We start from the raw sequence: 18,969 nt of genomic DNA on the forward strand, positions 1-18,969 counted from the left end.
GAAACCAGACATTGATCTTGCCCCCAGTGCAGTGGACTATAGCATTTTGGGCCTTATGAAAAAAATATAATCATATACAATAGATACTGCTGATTTTCAAGGGATCTGGGGACCAAATTAGCCTGAAGGGCTCCAGGTTGTAACCCATCAAATAGACAGGTCTGGCTTACTGCATAAATTCCATTTAAATGCATCATGTGAGGGGTCCAAAGATTGGGACTGGAATATTCTGTATTCCAGTGCTCCCTATTCATCAAGGTTTTTCCATGCACTAATTAACCGGTCAGTGCACTCAAAACATGAAAACTCTTCTGTGCAGGAGGATTGGAATGAGACATTCTAACCTTCTCAAACAAATATCAAATACAGTCAGAACCCAAGGTATCAGTTATCGAAAATGAGGGATATCTCGTCTATGTGCTGCAAACCAACAGCACAAATAGGTTTAAATAAAAAGGTAAATATGTCCTTTAAAAGACCTATAGTTGAAAATATCTTACTAATTAAGTACTTCTTCTCGATGGATGTATACTGTTTAATATAATCTGAAAAATTAGACAACTGCATCCATCATATGTAAGCTTCAAAAGTCTACTCCAAAGCTAGAGTGCATTCTATACCTTTTATAATAATGCTCTACCCCATCATAAATCTACATGTATGCTCAGAGCTTGTCTGGAATAGATTTTTGAGCAGCCCCTAGCCTTACCCTATTAAGTGCTTAAGAATCTATGCCTCCTCCTCAGGGCCAGCCCAAGCCAATTTTTTTTAGTAAGCGGGTACAGATTTTGGTGCTCCTATTGGACATACATCTCAGCTCACTCATTCCCCCCCATTGAGCCCCTCACAGCACACCCCATCACCCCTTATCACAGCACTCCTCACCACAGCCCCCCACAACACCCCTCATCACAGCCACTCACAGCACCCCTCATCAAAGCCCCTCACAGCACCCCTCATCAAAGCCCCTCACAGCACCTCTCAACTCCCTCATCAGTGCACCTCTCATCACAGCCCCTTAGAGCACCTCTCACTCCCCTCCATCACAGCCCCTCACAGCACCCCTCATTACAGCCCCTCTCATCCCCCTCCATCACAGCCCCTTAGAGCACCTCTCACTCCCCTCCATCACAGCCCCTCTCAGATCCCCTCACCCCTGCACTTCTCATCCCCTTCATCACAGCCCCACAGCACCCCTCATTACAGCCCCTCTCATCACAGCCCCTTAGAGCACCTCTCACTCCCCTCCATCACAGCCCCTCACAGCACCCCTCATTACAGCCCCTCTCATCCCCCTCCATCACAGCCCCTCACAGCACCCCTCATTACAGCCCCTCTCATCCCCCTCCATCACAGCCCCTTAGAGCACTCACTCCCCTCCATCACAGCCCCTCTCAGAACCCCTCACCCCTGCACTTCTCATCCCCTTCATCACAGCCCCACAGCACTCCTCATTACAGCCCCTCTCATCACAGCCCCTTAGAGCACCTCTCTCTCCCCTCCATCACAGCCCCTCACAGCACCCCTCATTACAGCCCCTCTCATCCCCCTCCATCACAGCCCCTCACAGCACCCCTCATTACAGCCCCTCTAATCCCCCTCCATCACAGCCCCTCACAGCATCCCTCATTACAGCCCCTCTCAGCACCCCTCACCACAACCCCTCACAGCACCCCTCATCACAGCACCCCTCATCAGTGCAGTCCCTTAGAGCGCTTCTCATCCCCCTCCATCACAGCAGCCCTCATTACAGCCCCCTCAGCGCCCCTCACCACAGCACTTCTCATCCCCCTCACAGCACCCCTCATCGCAGCCCCTCTCGTGAGCGCATAGCGCTTGTGAGCAGGTCTGAATCAGGCCCAGAGTTTGAAAACAATTGACAAACTGCAATCCAATAGACACTACTTTTAGAAGAATTAGGAGTCCACTAAAGTCACTTGTCTAGTAGTGTGATCATAAGGCTTATTTGATGTTGCATTCTTGTGAATGTACAACTGTGTCGTTCTGTTCTGGTGAACCCAGACCTTCCTTTACAATGCACTATATACTATTTATATATCACAATCAGTCATACTGATACAAAATGGAGACTTGAAATATCTGCACATTTATTAAATCATCCATGGCTTTACGCATCATAAATTACAAGTATTTGAAATCATTTCACAAAACAAACCATCTTCAAAAGCGCATTCGTACAAATTATTTAAAACAAAAAATATAATAAAAAAAGAAAACAATCTGCACATTTAGCAGTAAAATAGGTTAGAATAAAAGCAAATTCAAACTAATCAACCTCTGCTATGCAAGCCAAAGAATGTAGGGAACTACATGCCATGTTTTGAAAGTATTAGATTGTAAATTGTGATGTTGGGTTGACTTGATTAATATAAAGATGTATATACAGGTTAGAAAAAAAAAAAAAAACACAGCAGAAAAAAAATCCTGATCCACATTTACCAATAACTACCATTCCCCCTCCAATTGTGCATCCACAGGGATATTATGCCCAGGACCTGCAAGGTTCAGACGGTACATCCGTTTATGCCTATGATAGGCACACATACAGGAGAAGTTTGATAGTAAATATAGGTTATTAGACGACTGTTCGTGGAGTGGATTGGACAGCTGCATTTCTATTACTTGGGGAGGTTATATTTTTTGTAATATATAGTATATTTCTATGATAGAGTTCCCCTGTAACCATATAAATGTTTTTGGTACATCTAAAACAATTTTTTTATTTTGTAACAAAACACTATGCTAAAGTACAATTTGGATTGGTCAACATCATGGAGAAAGGAAATGGTAGGCTTATATTTGCGTCTTTTACATATTTTGTGCTCACTTATAAAAACGTACATTTGAGCACCATTGTTCTGTACATTTTAAATAAACTGTTACTTTTTTGTGTTGTTTTATAATTTCTAATATTACTTGTAAGGTCAGCTTCCTCCAAAGTAAGATTATTAGTGTATGTCCATGGTTTCTTGAGTTGTGCTCCAAAGAATATACAAGTTTAAAAATAAAAAACTTTGACCTCTAGGCTGTGTCACCAATGCTGACCACTTTGCATGACACTAAGAAAACGAGGCTGACATTATAAATATGTTGCATTAAACTTAGTCAAATGTCAAACAAGTATGTGGATGAGACCTTAGAGTTTTCCTTTAAAGCTTGCTGACCATTAGTCAATTGTACTTTTACAGCTAAACCTTAGCACACTAGGGGGTACATTTACTAAAGGTAATTTTCAATCAATCTTTATTGATTTTAAATCGATAAAAAAAAAATCGATCTAAATTGAAGTTGTGAGTCTGGGGCATTTACTAACAGACAATTTTTGATTTGGCTTTTTAAGTGTTAGTAAATATGTGATTGAGTGGTCTATTTACTAAGCAGCATTAGGAGACAGAGTGAAAAGTAATAAGTAAGTGATAAGGTGCCAGCCAATCAGCTCCCAACTGTTATCTCACAGGCTGTTTGAAAAATGACAGTTGGGAGCTGATTGGCTGGCACCTTATCACTTTCTTATCACTTTTCACTCTGTCTCGTAACACTGCTTAGTAAATAGACCCCTTAGTCTCCAGAAACACAACATCGAATTAGATCGATTTGAAATCGGTTCAAATAGATAAAAATAAACCTTTAGTAAATATACTCTTAGTTGTTACATGTCCCTTTTTTTTTTTTAACATTCCAAGGATTTTAAGCACCATTAATGGGTAGAGGCTGGCTGATGTAGACTGTAAAATGAATATGGTTGTATTGGCTAAAAACTATTAATAAAATAACAAACAAAATCAGTTTTAGCTACAGATTGTTTTTTTTGTGTTATTGACAAGCCCTATAGTTATAAAAAATGTGAAAATGGTTGGCATTTATAAACCGCATTTTCAGGCTTTCTGTTGATTATTTGTCCTAAAATGTAGTATAACACCCTCTAATTTTGATGTGGAAAAGATAGTCCCATGGAGCAATATAAAAACTGATCACTGTATAACATCAAAATGCTGCATCTCTTTAGTATAAGATACTACACATATGAAGACATATCTTTAACAAAGATATTTATAGTGCAATATTCATTTTGTTGCCTGTAGTAAGAGGAGGTAATCTGAAGTTCTACAATTTAACAACAATTAATTAACAATGTAATATAAGTCACAATATTTTAAAATCATAATATAAATGTTGTAACACACACTGCGTACATGGGCAATAAAAATACTCAGTAATATATAATCCTATCAATCATTTTAAATAAGATAGGTATCTGGACCTACATGTAAAAACCTAATTGCGCACAGCACAATAGAAAATGTCATACAATGTTTTTTCACATGCATTAAAATGGTATTTCAACTGGTACTCAAAAAATGTGCTTTTTATAATGAATTGAAGTGGAGTTACTAGTGACAGATGTAGATTAAATGGGACCTTCATTTAAATCTTATATTTACAAAATAATCCCATTATATAAATAAATGATTATAATAATCCCTCTAGTCTGTGGAACCGTGGAGGTCATATGCCCCCAGCTCCTGCAGTTCAATATATTCACACTACAATGCCGCTAAAACAGTTTTCCTAGACTGACCATGGGAAGAATAAGTGAACACTGGGTACTGAATTGCTGTTAATGGAGAGAACAAGCAACAGTACAATTAGCACAGTTAATTATTCTGTGTCATTCCTTTTCTTTCACATTTCTTCTGGATTTAAGTCTGGGAGTACTTTTTTTGGGGGGTAGGGGCTCAAATGGCAAGGTTGATAATTGTGCAAATATTAAGTTCATTTTGATTTCCCCATTAATAGTCAATATACACAAGTTATTATTACAAGGCAGTGTCAAATATCCCATAAGGGTCAGAGAAAAAAAAATCACAAAACCCCAATTATTTTACAGATTCTTATCCCCCAAAGAAAATGGCAAGAAAATGGTTAACTGCAACAAGTAACACATGCTTATAAATGTGTATATAAACAAACCGTTGCACACATCAACAAAAACAATATCAAATGCATTTGAAAAATGCTTTTTCTTCAAAACTGTAGGAAAAAGTGCTTATGTTTCAGTATTTGTTTAGCAGGGAAGATATATCCAGCAAAATGCGTCTCTTTACATTGTACTCAGCAAGCTAACAATTATTTAATTCTTCAATCCTTGAAATGAAAAAAAAAAAAAGAATAACAAAAAAAACAACAGATTTTAGAATTCCTCTATATCTTTTTGAAAATCATTTTTGTTTGTAAACAAGTGAATAATCTTTGGAACAATTATAAATGCCAAGTGTAAATATGTCAATTACCGCACCAAGGCATTTTGGTAATATGGCTGAAAGCTTACTGGTAGCAGCCTGTGTATGTGAGGTCATCTTCACACCACAATAACAGGCTTCAGTGATGCCAAAACCCGAGCTCCAAACGACCTTTATAATTTCCCCTTTATGGTGCATTCTGTAATTTTTTGCTATGTTTGTCTTAATACTAAAAGTGGTAACATATAGAGAATATTAATCTAAAAAACAAACAAACCCCAATTATGTTGGTCTATGACTGAATGATGTCTATTTTTTTCAATGTAAAATTATTGTTTCACTCAATCGTAAAGACTTTTTATAGATTTCACCGGCTGGATGTTGTAGGGCTCTATTTGCAGCCAGGATTCTTGCATGTGATTTCTTGAGTAGTCCATGACATAGAGCTCTAGAGAGCGGTGGCCACACTAGGGGCTAAAGGATCCCTAATAGCTCATATTTTCCAGATTCTTTAGCTGGCGCACATGTACATTCATTACTAAATGACACACTTTAAAAGTTCCACAGGTGGTCTGGAACAGGGCCGTAACTAGGGTAATGCGGCCGGTGCCACCGCACAGGGCACTGCAGGTCAGGGGGCGCTATTTGGACCTGTCAAATTTCTGTTTATTATCATTCTTGCTTGTAGCTTCCTCTTATTTCATCCCCAGCATCTCCTGGCCTCTCCTATCTCTTCCCTGGCCCTTCCCCATGAAGCCATGGCCCTTTTTTGGGTGCATTATGTCCCTTTGAAAAATGAGGGGGGCGCCAATGCTCTTTCTGGCACAGGGCACCAAAAAGTCTAGTTACGGCTCTGGAAAACAAAAGCGCTTAGGGTCTTTGAGAGCAAGCGATTAGACATGCAAACTCATACAGAGTTCTCTTAACATAAATATTCAGAGGGCTTCAGTACCTTAATATTTAATTAAGAAAAAATAAATAAAAAATGTCACCACTGTCACATGCTTATGTTGTCTTAACAAAAATATAACAGGACTAATAAAGGAATCAATTATGCTAATCAATTGTTGTAACTTTAATAATTATTTAAGGATAAAAGAAATGAACAATGAGAGCAGCCTAGTATTTAGAGAGACAAATAATTGCAGACATTATGAAGGATCTACAACCTAAATGTCAGATGTCGAAACGTCAGGATTCTGCTGATTTGAAATATGTAAAAAAGAAACTTATGTGAAATGGACACAGTCCCTGGAATGGATATTTCACACTGTATTTAAAAATGCTACTGTAAATTGCAACAAACTCATTATGAAATTTCATATTATTATCCATACTCTTCTGGGTTAGATGCTTGGGATAAAATTGCTCTGAATATCAAGAATTTCCAAAGTATTATGCTGCGTACAAATGGCCAGATATTCTGGTCGATATAAATGATAACGATATAGTTTATCTGTCAATCGTTTATATCTACTGGACTATTACCCCTTTCAACAACCAAACGATGGTTGATATAGATATTGACCATCGCCCGTGCATGCAGGCCAACATGGTCGATATAGACCATGTTTGCCTGTTTACATAAGTTGTTATAGTAGTTGGGGGGTTGCTGCATGTGCTGGATGTTCGATCGTTATCGTTATCTGACCGTCGAGCAGTCTGACCATTAGGTGTGTTTTTGCTGCAGGTACGTGTCTCAAAGTAATCTGACTGATCCATTTGTTTACCTCTATCTAGAAAGCAGGCTGATCACCTGCAGTGTGGCATTGAGCTGACAGAATTCCACAGCAGAATGTATAAGATAATAATTTAAGGCAAAATACAAGCACATAGTCCCTCAAAATGCAGCCAATTAGGTTAGAATAACTGGAAACAACATACATGTAATCACCAGTTTTATTTTTTCATTTCTTTTAACCAGAGTAAGAAAATGGATACAGACATTGGGCTTGTTTTAGAGTCGTACGCTATTTGCATCACTGCTGCGTCTTTGGACGCAAAAGCAATGCAAAAAGTGTAAATGCTGCAGGCGGCGTTTGAAGGCAAAAGACGCCCACTGCTGGCATTAACACAGCATTGGATCACCATCGGGCAGCCATCGGCCATCCAAGTAAGCCTAAACTTACTGAGAATGGCTGCCAGGACTCCACTGCCAGGGCCAGGAAATCTACATTGGAAGACGCAGACCCCTTCTGTAATATGGTCCCCATCTACTCCCTCGGGCCTAGGGGGCACTGAGAGTGAACTCACAGTACAAGACCTGCACATGTGCAATACGATCTGTACACATCAGGTTTGCTTAGATCTCTGAATCAGGTCTATAATTACAGCAAGCGGTCAATAGGTACTTGCTTTAAAAAATCAACTAAATGAGATATTATGTTCTTATGCATAACTACCTCACATTTATGGTAAAAGTTACTTTAAGGCTTTTAACATTATATGTTCGTGCAATTTACATGTTGTTTTTGTTTTTTAGCTTTCATTCTATTTTATGGAAATCTAATGATGTGAACCACTAAGGGGGGGAATTCAAATAGCCGCGGTAAACTACCATGCGCTGATTGACTCCACTGGGCTAGCCAATTAGCCCCAAAGTGCGGCCGCCTGCAGCACCTATAGGGGATTTTTTATGGAACCTCAGCAGGCTCTAAACCCCCCCCCCCCCCCCCGATAATTAGCCTACAAAAACTGATAAGTCCGCGAACTTATCAAGGATGTTGGGTGTATTTGCACGAAAACAGATAATTTTTCGGGTACAACAAACGAGCTCTAATCGAATTGCCGAAGCTATATTTAAAAAACAATTATTTTTACGAAATCTCCATGAGTTTGTACAATGATGTGTTTGACAAAGATGGACAGATCAATTAACTTAATTAGTAAATAAACAGAATATTTCATATCCACTAATATACAGTATATAAGAGCAATGTATACAGTGTGCAGCATAGGAAATTCTTTCAAAATAGATAAGTATGTATAACACTATTGTATTCAGCCTTAGTTTGATTACAAAATATGTTTTTTCTTTTGTACAGATATGATTTTTGTGTTTTAAAATATATCTTTAAAGACAAAACAAGGCAAAGAAACAACTTGGCTGGATTATCTCTCTTCTTATCTAGAGTAGATCATTTCATATGCCTATGAGACATACGCTACAGAAAATAATTTGGCATGTACGGTATCTGCAACATAACAGATACTAAAGTCCAGCTTGTGACCTTATTACACAGATTTCTGTTGCTATTAATTGGCTATCAGAAGCGCTGGATGTAAACCACAAGACTTCATTTGATCAGAATAGGACATCTTCATTTTGTATTAGAATCTGCACGATTTGTTTCTGGTGGCGCATATCATTTAAGGAAGTCATAGCGTTCTCCTCTGGAGGTCGCATCAGTGTCGGCCCAAACACAATACCAAGGTTGTCTGCGCTCATCAGATTCTCCTTCTCATTCTCTGTAACCCTGGAATTAAGCGCAAAAGTAATTTGAAGGGACATCTTACCATAAAAATTTTATGTATAATTATTATATTTTATACAAAAATAATTTAAATTTTTTTTGAAATGTAGTTTTAAACTGTGCCATCTTACTTTTCAGTTAATGAGGGAGATGATAAACCACCAGCCAATCCGCTCCCAACTGTCATTTTTCAAACACAGCCTGTAACATGACAGTTGGGAGCTGAGTGGTTGGTCATTTATCACTCTCCACTTTATCACTTTCCAGAGCTTCATACATCTGCCCCAATGTCAGCAAAGGCTGATAAGATTGAACATAGGGCCTGAATTAGAGATGGACGCTAATGGCAGCGTAGCTGTGAATTTCTATGCAGCAGCTGTGCGAAAATATGCAAATGTTGCAGCCGCCTAGATTTGTATTGATGTCTTAAATCCAAGTTGAGTCAACACCTCCCTTTGCCGCCCCCAAAGGTACTGGCCTGTCAACAATACAAAAATTTATATTGTTGACATATTGGCTGTATCACTATGTGTCAACATTTTGCAGGTGTCGACATGTTACAATGTCGACAACATGGTGTTGACCTTTTGGCTGTCGACGTTGTCTACATGATGATTACCTCCATGGTGTGACCATAAAAAGCTTCTTACACATTCTTATATGTTTTACTGTTACGTTTATATTTCAGTTTAGCTCCACTTTAATAATAGTTCATTCTAGATTCCCTAAAACCAACTGCAGAAGTTATGGAAATATCAGGCACTTGAATTAGAAGCAAAAACTAAAATTGCAGCTACAGTACTGGGATTTACCAGCAAGTTGCTGTCTGTAAATCTATTTGCTTTTTATAAAGGCGTTCAACTAAGGCAAATCGGTGTAAGCGAATTATTACTGCGATGTAGAGTGATACGGAACACTGGGCCTGAGTCAGACCCGGTTGCAAGCGTTGTATGCTCGCAACCGGGTCGATGGTGGCCCAGAGCGCATGCGCACGACGGAGCCGGCTCCATCATGCGCATGCGCGAGACCCGGCTAGCGACGGGCAATCCGTCGCTCCGGGTCTCGCACCAAAGGGTGCGTGCTGTCGATGTTGAGTGACAGCACGCCCCTATGGTGGGCGGGCTGGGGAGGTGGCTGCCCAGATGGAGGCGTTCCCATGAGAACGTCTACCGTCTGGGGGCGGCCCCACTGACATCACAAGTGATGTCAGTGGGAGAGCTTTCGACTCTGTTAGAGCCGAAAGCTCTCTGGGGCTTGCGGCCACGAGACCCTACCATCATCCTGGCCGCTCACATTAGCTGTGGGTGGCAACCCACAGCAATGCGAGCAGCCAGGAGGCCGCTCCGTAAAAAAAAAAAAAGACGCCCTGATTCAGAGCGAGCGCTCTGTCAGAGCGTCCGGCTCTGAATCAGGGCCACTGACCACAGTGATTAATCACATGGCTATTTCCCGGTAAGCAACAGTGTTTCTCAGTACACAGTACACTTGTATGTATGGTTTATGTATGTTTTTTGCTATCTTTATGTTAATAAAGAATGTTTTTTTCAATCAAAACAGTGTTTCTCAGCCAAACATAGTAACCATAATGAACTGTATCCCAGACCTTCATTCTCACTGAACAAGAGGTCTATGTATTACTCAATGCGTAACGGCTCCTGTAAATTGTGAAACATGCTTACTTTTTTAGGTGGATCATTAGGAATCTAAGTGTCTCATAATGTGCAGGTGGCAGGAGCATCAGTGCTTCATGTACAGCTTCTAATCTCTCATCTGCATTGGATATTTCTAAAAAAAATAAAAATAAATAGAATGTTTACATTTGATTAGAATAGTAGACATTAGTTTAGTAAATATTATTTATCTTATTTTAAGTTGGGTACACAGCTGAGCGCCTCTGCGGACCAGCGACGCGATGTAACGATATATTGCATCGCAGTACACACTGCACGATCCATCATACAACGAAATATATCATTACAGGCTTCATATAACACCACTTTGTCCGTGGAATCCTCCCATTGGACGTGCACAATATCCATTGGGACAACGCAATGAACGACGGGTGAAAATGACAGATTGGGGGTACCCCTATATGATGGTCGTGCAGATTGGTCAAGAGTACCAAGATTGCACCAAATACCGTATAGTGTGTACCAAATTAGCTAAGTAGACATTTGTAATTTTTATAGTACAGAAATAATATCTACTGTAAGTAACAGAACCATGAAAATGCAGTATGTGGAGATAATCACTACTCTTGGCAGTGCCATTTTCCCAGAGACTTGTACATGCAAGGCACAGAGCCAGAGTCTACTCGCTTACTAGAGAGGACGCACACAGGCTCCCTCCTCTATTTAGGGAGCAATGCAGATGAATACATAGAAAACAAGGAAGCACTTATCCCTGACTGAAGTGTTTATCTAGGACATGTGAAATGATCAAATGCAGCAAGTACAGTAAACACTGCAGCAGCAGAACTGTAAAATGTCACAAAATGAACTTATGAGTTTAAACTTTGCATATCATTGATATAACAGATTAAGGGCAGAAATATCAGGTCTCCTGCAATTCATGGTATAATAAAGTTGTCAGGCAGAAAAATAATTCTACTCTTATCTTTGCACTGAAGTTTGAAAGGACAATTACTTGACAAGTTCACACATAGCATGGAGGAACACAATTAAACTGTAATAATGGGCTCTCTGAATGTAGCGTGCTTTTACATGTGCTAAAACATTATACAGTCATGTGCACATTGACATTTGCTATAAGATCCCATGGATTTTTGTGAAGACAGTAAATGAGAGGTATAGATGTGTCCTCATACATCTAGCCTCCATGCGTGTTAAACAGCCCTTCTAGTCACGCCATGCCGTGGTGTGACTCGGTAGCGCTGAACGTCTTTTGTGCGACCTTTTACCTTCAAATGCATCTTATTTGCACAGTGATGCGAATAGATAGCAGCAGCTTCTGCTGATTAAAATGATATGCAGCATGCCTATATTATGTGTGTGACTGCGGGTGTATCTGCATGCAAAACGCTACATTACAGTGTCAGCGTCTGGAACACTGTAACGTAGCATTTCTCATGCAGATACAGCCGCAGCCGCACAGAGAACATAGACACGCTGCATATCATTTTAATCAGCAGAAGCTGCTTGTGCTACCTGTTTGCAAAGCAAAAAGTTGCACAAAATACGTTTGCCGCTACCAAGTCACACAGAACTCCCGCGTTATGTGTGGCGCGACTTGTAGCGCATGGAGGATAGATGTATCTGGACACATCTGTAGGGGTAGAAGCTATTGCTGTGGCAGCTGCATCTTTTGTTGCAGCTGCTTCTGTGGAATTCAAGAGGTGAGATTGCAGAGTAGGAAGATGAGAGGAGTATAAAAACTTCATCAAGATTAATAGATTAATACAAGGCTGTGAATAGATGTAAAAAGATCTAAAAATGCAGGGTGGCCGGCACTCAGTTAAACATAATGTACAGCTGTGTCCATACACACCGTTGTGCTAAAAAGCCCCTCTCGGCACGCCAGGTCCCATGAGACTCTGCCAGTGCTAGGCGTCTTTTTTGCTGTGCTGATTAATTTGATATGTGACACTTGTATGTCTTTGTGCGATTAAGTCTCTGAATAAATGTATACAATGTGCTTCAATGTAGCAGCCGGAGCTTACTTCATTCCAAGTTCCTTTGTGTTTCATATACAGAATCAGGTGCAAACAGATATAGAAGTGTCACATATCAAATGAAGCAGCACAATCTGCTGGTGCGTGCTAGTCACATCATATTGTGACTTAAACCAGACGCTAGCAATGAAGCACAGGACCTAGTGGTTCACTCACGCCAGCCAAGTCGGGCTGCGGGGCGTATTGAGGCTAGATGTATGAGGACACATCTGTAATGGCAGAGGGGCCTGCCATGAAAACATGCATGAGGTGCATCAGGTATGGCACTCAGCAGACTAAAACACAGATCATACAGAAATAGAAAAGAGTAGTATCATGGTGCACTGAGCCTGATTCAGAGCCGGACGCTCTGACCAGAGCGCTCGCTCTGAATCAGTGCCCTCCTACCTTAAAATGGAGCGGCCTCCTGGCCGCTCATATAGCTGTTGGTGACCACCCACAACTATAGCGAGCGCCCATGATGATGGTCGCGATGGTCAAGACCATCGCGACCATCGGGCTTGCGACGAGACCCTGCGGTAGGGTCTCGGTGACCGCAAGCCCTGGAGTGATTTTGGCTCTATCAGAGCCAAAATCACTCCCACTGACATCACTACTGATGTCAGTGGGGCCGGACTCAGACGGTAGGCGTTCCCATGGGAACGCCTCCGTCTGGCAGCCACGCCCCCGGCACGCCCACCAAAGGGGGCATGCTGTCAGTCACCATCGACAGCAAGCCCCCTTTGGTGCGAGACCCATAACGACAGCTTGGCTGTCGCTATGCGGGTCTCGCGCATGCGCACGACGGAGCTCCCTCCGTCGTGCGCATGCGCATTAGGGCACCATCGACCCGCTTGCGAGCGTCCTGCACTCGCGAGCGGGTCTGAATCAGGCCCACTGTTCGAATAAAACACAGATCAATAAAGACAGGAGGCTTCCGGTGTTCCAATGTTGGAAAGACCCAAAACGTTGGACTACAGTAAACATTCTGCTGTCTTTATTGATCTGTGTTTTAGTCTGCTGAGTGCCGACCTGCTGCCGACTCATATCTATACGTAGTTTTTCTGTAATGTTGTTCACTGTGCAAAATCTGTCTACACAAAGGGCAATTGAATAATGTAAGGCCAAACTTCATAAAGTGTACACCAGGATGCCACAGACAATGTGTAGAAATAATTAACCTTTAATAAATGGAATGTATATATCACACCAAGTACAAATATACTTACTTGCTGCTTCAATAAATTTGGAATATGAATCATAAGTGATGACTGGAATTGGTAAGTCCCTGAAATACAGCTTCAGTGCCCCAGCAATGATATTTATATCTTGGTAGGTTGTACATGAGATGTCAGCCTTGTCACCATCTATAAAACCAAGAATTATGTCACAATCAGAAATACTGTCCATCATCAGAGAATTGTCATCACTGTATGAGAGTAACAATAACATGTCATTTATCAGATGTTGCTAAATAATACCAGACAATGGGCCTGATTCAGCAAGGATCGCAACTGTGAATGCAATAGCAAATATGCACGCAGTCTCACTGTGAAGATATGCTAATCCACTGCGATCGCTATGCCGTCGTAGCACTACATAAGGACGCCCAGCTTACCTTACACACATCCGTAATACTTAGCAAGACTGCTGAAACCATCGGTAACATTGAGCTCAATCGCAGCCTCATGCACACTTGCACAAGCTCTGACCTTACTCAGAAATTGGCAACCTCATCGCACGCACTGAGTACTCAAGTTGCGTATGGCATCGCAGTGCCTAATTTACGCATGCCCCTGCAACTGGCACGCCTGCATTTCGCCGACCACCCCCTTGCCACCACCCCCAAACGGTACTTCTTGTCAATCACTTTGCAATGCGATGGGTCTGCGTGGTCACTGCTATCGCAGTCCCTATAGCAGTGACTATTTCACGCACGCGCACAGCATACACAGAACGCAACAATCGGACGATTGCATGCGTAATCGCAGTTGCGATCCTTACTGAATCAGGCCCAATGATTGTACTATATTATTTTATTAGTACTATAGTAATAGTGTTTTCATTGTGTTGTGATTAATGCTTTACCAATGCATTAAGCCTTGACCTATCTTGCATGAACAACTTGTCAAAAATGACATTGTTATAAAGTTACACACAGATGTGTCCACATACATCTTGCGCGTTAAACAGCCCTTCTAGTCGTGCCATGCCCTGACTCGGTAGCGCCGATCCTCTTTTTGTGCAAATTTTTACTTTTAAAAGCGTCTTATTCGTAAAGCGATGCTAATAGGACGCACAAGCAGCTTCTGATGATTGATTAAGCACAATGCCTATGCTAGTTACTATGCCTATGCTAGTTACTATGCCTATGCTAGTTACTATGTCACAGCCACTGACACTGTAACATAGCCTTTTGCATGCTGATACACCCACAGTCGCACACAGATTATAGGCATGACGCATATCATTTTAATCAGCAGAAGCTGCTTGTGCTTCTTATTCACAACACTTTGCGAATAAAACACATTTGAAGGTAAAACGTCACATGAAAATATCTCTTTACATTATCAAGTAGCACAGCGCTCACACATTATGTATAATGCGACTTGTAGCGCACGGAGGTAAGATGTATGTGGCATATTAATAAGATGAAGCAGTTTTTGTTGGATGCACTGTTTAGTTTATGTTGCACGTTTCATCTGGTCTCCTCACTTATCTATGGGCCTGATTCAGAGATGGACGCAATGTTGATGTTACATGCAGTGGAGCAATTTTTTGCCACTGCATATGTGTCAGAGCCGCACTGTGCAGGCGCAGCAATGGATTAGCGACGGCGGTCGCAGAGAGGATTTATTTGCAAGGTGAGTGACAGGTGGTCAGCGTCTGAGTGAGGTAACGGGTGGTGGTTAGAAAAACGCTGGCTCGCTGGGACCGTTTTCTGGGCGTGCTCTAGTGAGGCTCTGCAAATTTGTTCGCAGCAGCAGAAGCCCGGGTGTTTTAGGTAAGTCACTCTGTCTGAGACCCCAGACTCACTCAGAAGTTCAATGTGTGACCAATGTATGACCGATGTTTCCACTTTTGTGCATTAGTGGCGTATGTCAGACGCCCGGAGGTGGGTACAAGAGTCATTTGCATATTTTCCTAAGTCTGCTGCATACAGAATCGCAGTCGCAATGGGATTTGCGTCCATCTATGAATCAGGCTCTATGTCTCCTTAATGGTCTCCATGTGTTTCTGTACCAGAGTCTTAAAAAAGGCACTAAGCAGGAATGAACTTATCATGGGCATATACATTTCCTAAAATATTGAGTCATGCTAAATTATTTAACTTAATACATTTTTTCTTATTAAAGAATGTAAATGGAAGATGTTTCATTCTAGCTGTGCCACATATCTGAACCATCTTAGTAACGGTGCAGTGGAATTGTCCATGCTCTATTTTGCATGTTTTTTATTGCTCTCCTGAAAAAAAATCTATTTTACAAATGAAAAAACAAAAAAATTGATAACTTTATAGTCTAAAGCTGGGCATCCACTATACAATATTCTGTCAGATATTATCTGGCTTGTTGGAATGAAAACCTGGCAATGTATGGGAGCAAATGACAATCGTCTATTTGCTCACAAACACTGGAAAATAGCCAAGAATGGTTGTTCAGACAAATTGGCTAAAACACACAAATGTAACCAATTTGAACAATTTTTTTTGTCCTTTTTTCAGTGTTTAAAACCATATGATCGACTGTCATTTGCTCCCATACATTACCAGGGTTTCATTCCAACCAGCCAAATTGGGCAGATATCTGACAGAAAATTGTATAGTGGATGCCCAGCTTAATCATTTTAGGATATGTGTTTTGAGTAATCTGTTGCTGGATTTTATGCCGTCTGCTCATAAAAAAGAGGCTGTAACTTGTCACTGCTGTCGCTCCATTACTACAGACAGTAGAAACATGTACAGTGCTAGGAAGAACTGAGCAGGCCTCACTAACCACAAGTCAGTGGCTGGGAATGCTTACCCCTTTCACATCGCTATTGGCGGGCTGCACCCGGGATTTGTACACGATCCCGGGTGGGACCCGCCTGAGACCCCTTTCAGACTGGTGGCCCGACCCGGCAATAAAGCCGAGTTTATGATGTCATCGCCTTCGCTACAGGGTCGACGCTTGGAGATGATCTTATCTCCAAGCGCCAGCTCTCCCTATGCAGTGAACGGGACCCGGGTCGCCTTGACCCAGGTTACCCGTTCTCCCCGCACCACGAGCCGGGTTGAACTCGTGTTCAACCCTGATCGTTACCCGAGTTGAAATGCCGGGTTGCTCGACCTGGGTTATTTAAACTGGCCCCTTTCACACTGCGCAATAACCCGGGTTATTTGATGGCAGTGGGAAAGGGGTAATGTAACTGGCCACACAATGAAAGTACAAGGTATTGTAACATGGTAACCTTATGTCCACAGTTTAGCACCATTCTTATTTAAAAAAAAAAAAACTTGCAAACTTTTTAAATAATTTTCAATTTATTTAGACACAGACACTAGTTATGGTGATTTGCAGTACATACATATATACCCTGTCACTTGAAAGTAGTAACTGGTACAGTAAATTCACTATAATGTACAAAAAAAAACCATTTATGCAACTATATTATTTGGTAGGTGTACATACAATTTGGGTTATTTCACAGTCATTTGCATTAGATGTAGGCCAGTGACCATTCCTTCCTCACACATGAAATACTATGGGTAATTGGAGAATAATTTGTCCCAATAACAAAATTAGACAGCTTTTGAGGCATTTTTAGGAAACACTCCAGGGAACAGAGAAATGGCGCAGCTAGGAAAATGGGACTACAGCATAAGAATTCTAAAATATAATAATGTGTTGTTGAAGTGACAGTTTTTTCTAGTCACCCTGCTGAGAGCATTTATACAGTACTAACAGGACCACAAGGTGTTTGTGCTCCAGCTCTGTGCTACAACCCTAGTGGCTTGGGATGGGTGTTAGAGCTGCATTGTCAGTACTGTATTATTTCTCCAGAGCCACAATAGTCATGTGTCAGATTATTTGCAACACTTTCATTTACACTCTCAATAAACAATTAAAATCATTTTAGAAACAAAAAACAGCAGCTGCACCCATCAGGACATTAAACTGCGCTTTTGTTCTGTGAATTCTCAATGAATTGGCTCTGTCAATAGGGGATCAGTGAAAACCATTCACACAAGTAGGGTCTGATCCAAAACATGCTGCACCTGTTTCCCCTGTGCTGGCCATGTGACAACCTAGCTCCTGGTTCACGGCATAACCCAGTCACTGCCAAATGGAAAAGACAAATCCAACCAACATACAACAAGGCTCTAAGGTAATAGAATTAGTGGATTATTAGAAGAATTGTCCATAATAGAAATGAACCAGTATCACATACTGTGGGCCTGATTCGGACCCGCTCACGAGCGCAGGACGCTCGCAAGCGGGTCGATGGTGCCGAAGTGCGCATGCGCACGACGGAGGGCTGTTACACAGGGCTGGGTACTGGAGAAAAGGGCTGTTACACAGGGCTGGGTACTGGAGAAAAGGGCTGTTACACAGGGCTGGGTACTGGAGAAAAGGGCTGTTACACAGGGCTGGGTACTGGAGAAAAGGGCTGTTACACAGGGCTGGGTACTGGAGAAAAGGGCTGTTACACAGGGCTGGGTACTGGAGAAAAGGGCTGTTTCACAGGGCCGTGTTCACCTCATCCAGCTCTTACCTCTTTGCCGTATCCCACACTGGGCCCTGCTGTTGCTCCATGCGCTCTGTCTGGTAACTCACCCTCAGGCAGACAGTGAAAGTAAACACACTTCCCATCTTGCCTGAGGCTGAGCAGAGCACAGAGTTTGTGGTGTGGGGAGGGCAGGTGAAGTTTCTCCATCTGACTATGGAATCCTATGCCTGCGACTGTGCGTCTGTGTACACAGCTGCTTTCATTGACATGCCCGTGACACTCCAATAATACGCCCACTATTTTTGCGTGTATTTGTAGCCACCTCCCAATCACCATCCAGGAACAACCATCACTCTTCCACAACATTTCTGATATTGTGCGTCTTTACTGCAACAGCGCATTTGTGCATACACTTTGAGCTACACATGAGCCGTAGGGGTTTTTAGTCATTTCGCACTTACGCAGTTTCAGAAAATTCCTTAACTATGTTAACATTAGCACTGCGTGCGGCTCTGAATCAGACCCATATTGTACATACTCAGGGGCGTTTTAAGAGAGGAGGGGGCCCGTGTGCAGCCTCCATTTGTGCCCTCTCCTCTGCCAGCGCACTAAGGGCCTGATTCAGAGCCGGACGCTCTTTCAGAGCGCTCGCTCTGAATCAGGGCCCTCCTCTTTTTTTAGAGCGGCCTCCTGGTCGCTCGCATAGCTGTGGGTGACCACCCACAGCTATAGCGAGCCGACAAAAAGATGGTCGCGATGGTCAAGACCATCGCGACCATCGGGCTTGCGACGAGACCCTTGTGGTAGGATCTCGTCTGCCGCAAGCCCTGGAGTGCTTTTGGCTCTATCAGAGCCA

The 18,969-nt window shown here is 42.0% G+C and overlaps 1 protein-coding gene across 2 annotated transcripts in view; it reads right to left on the reverse strand.

The window, feature by feature from the left end:
- Positions 1–7,922: 7,922 nt before the first annotated feature.
- Positions 7,923–18,969, reverse strand: part of CHN2 (chimerin 2) — a 183,285-nt gene continuing 172,238 nt past the window's right edge. For both annotated transcript variants that reach the window (XM_088445461.1, XM_088445460.1), the window contains 3 exons: positions 13,634–13,771; positions 10,414–10,519; positions 7,923–8,737 (listed from right to left, as the gene is read on the reverse strand). In XM_088445461.1, the coding sequence (XP_088301587.1) occupies positions 8,566–8,737; positions 10,414–10,519; positions 13,634–13,771 (416 nt within the window). In that variant the 3' untranslated portion in view covers positions 7,923–8,565. The remainder of the gene's footprint in view (positions 8,738–10,413; positions 10,520–13,633; positions 13,772–18,969) is intronic.

Source organism: Taudactylus pleione, unplaced genomic scaffold, assembly GCF_031769625.1.
Source record: "Taudactylus pleione unplaced genomic scaffold, aTauple2 ptg000380l, whole genome shotgun sequence".
Classification (NCBI taxonomy): Eukaryota; Metazoa; Chordata; class Amphibia; order Anura; family Myobatrachidae; genus Taudactylus; species Taudactylus pleione.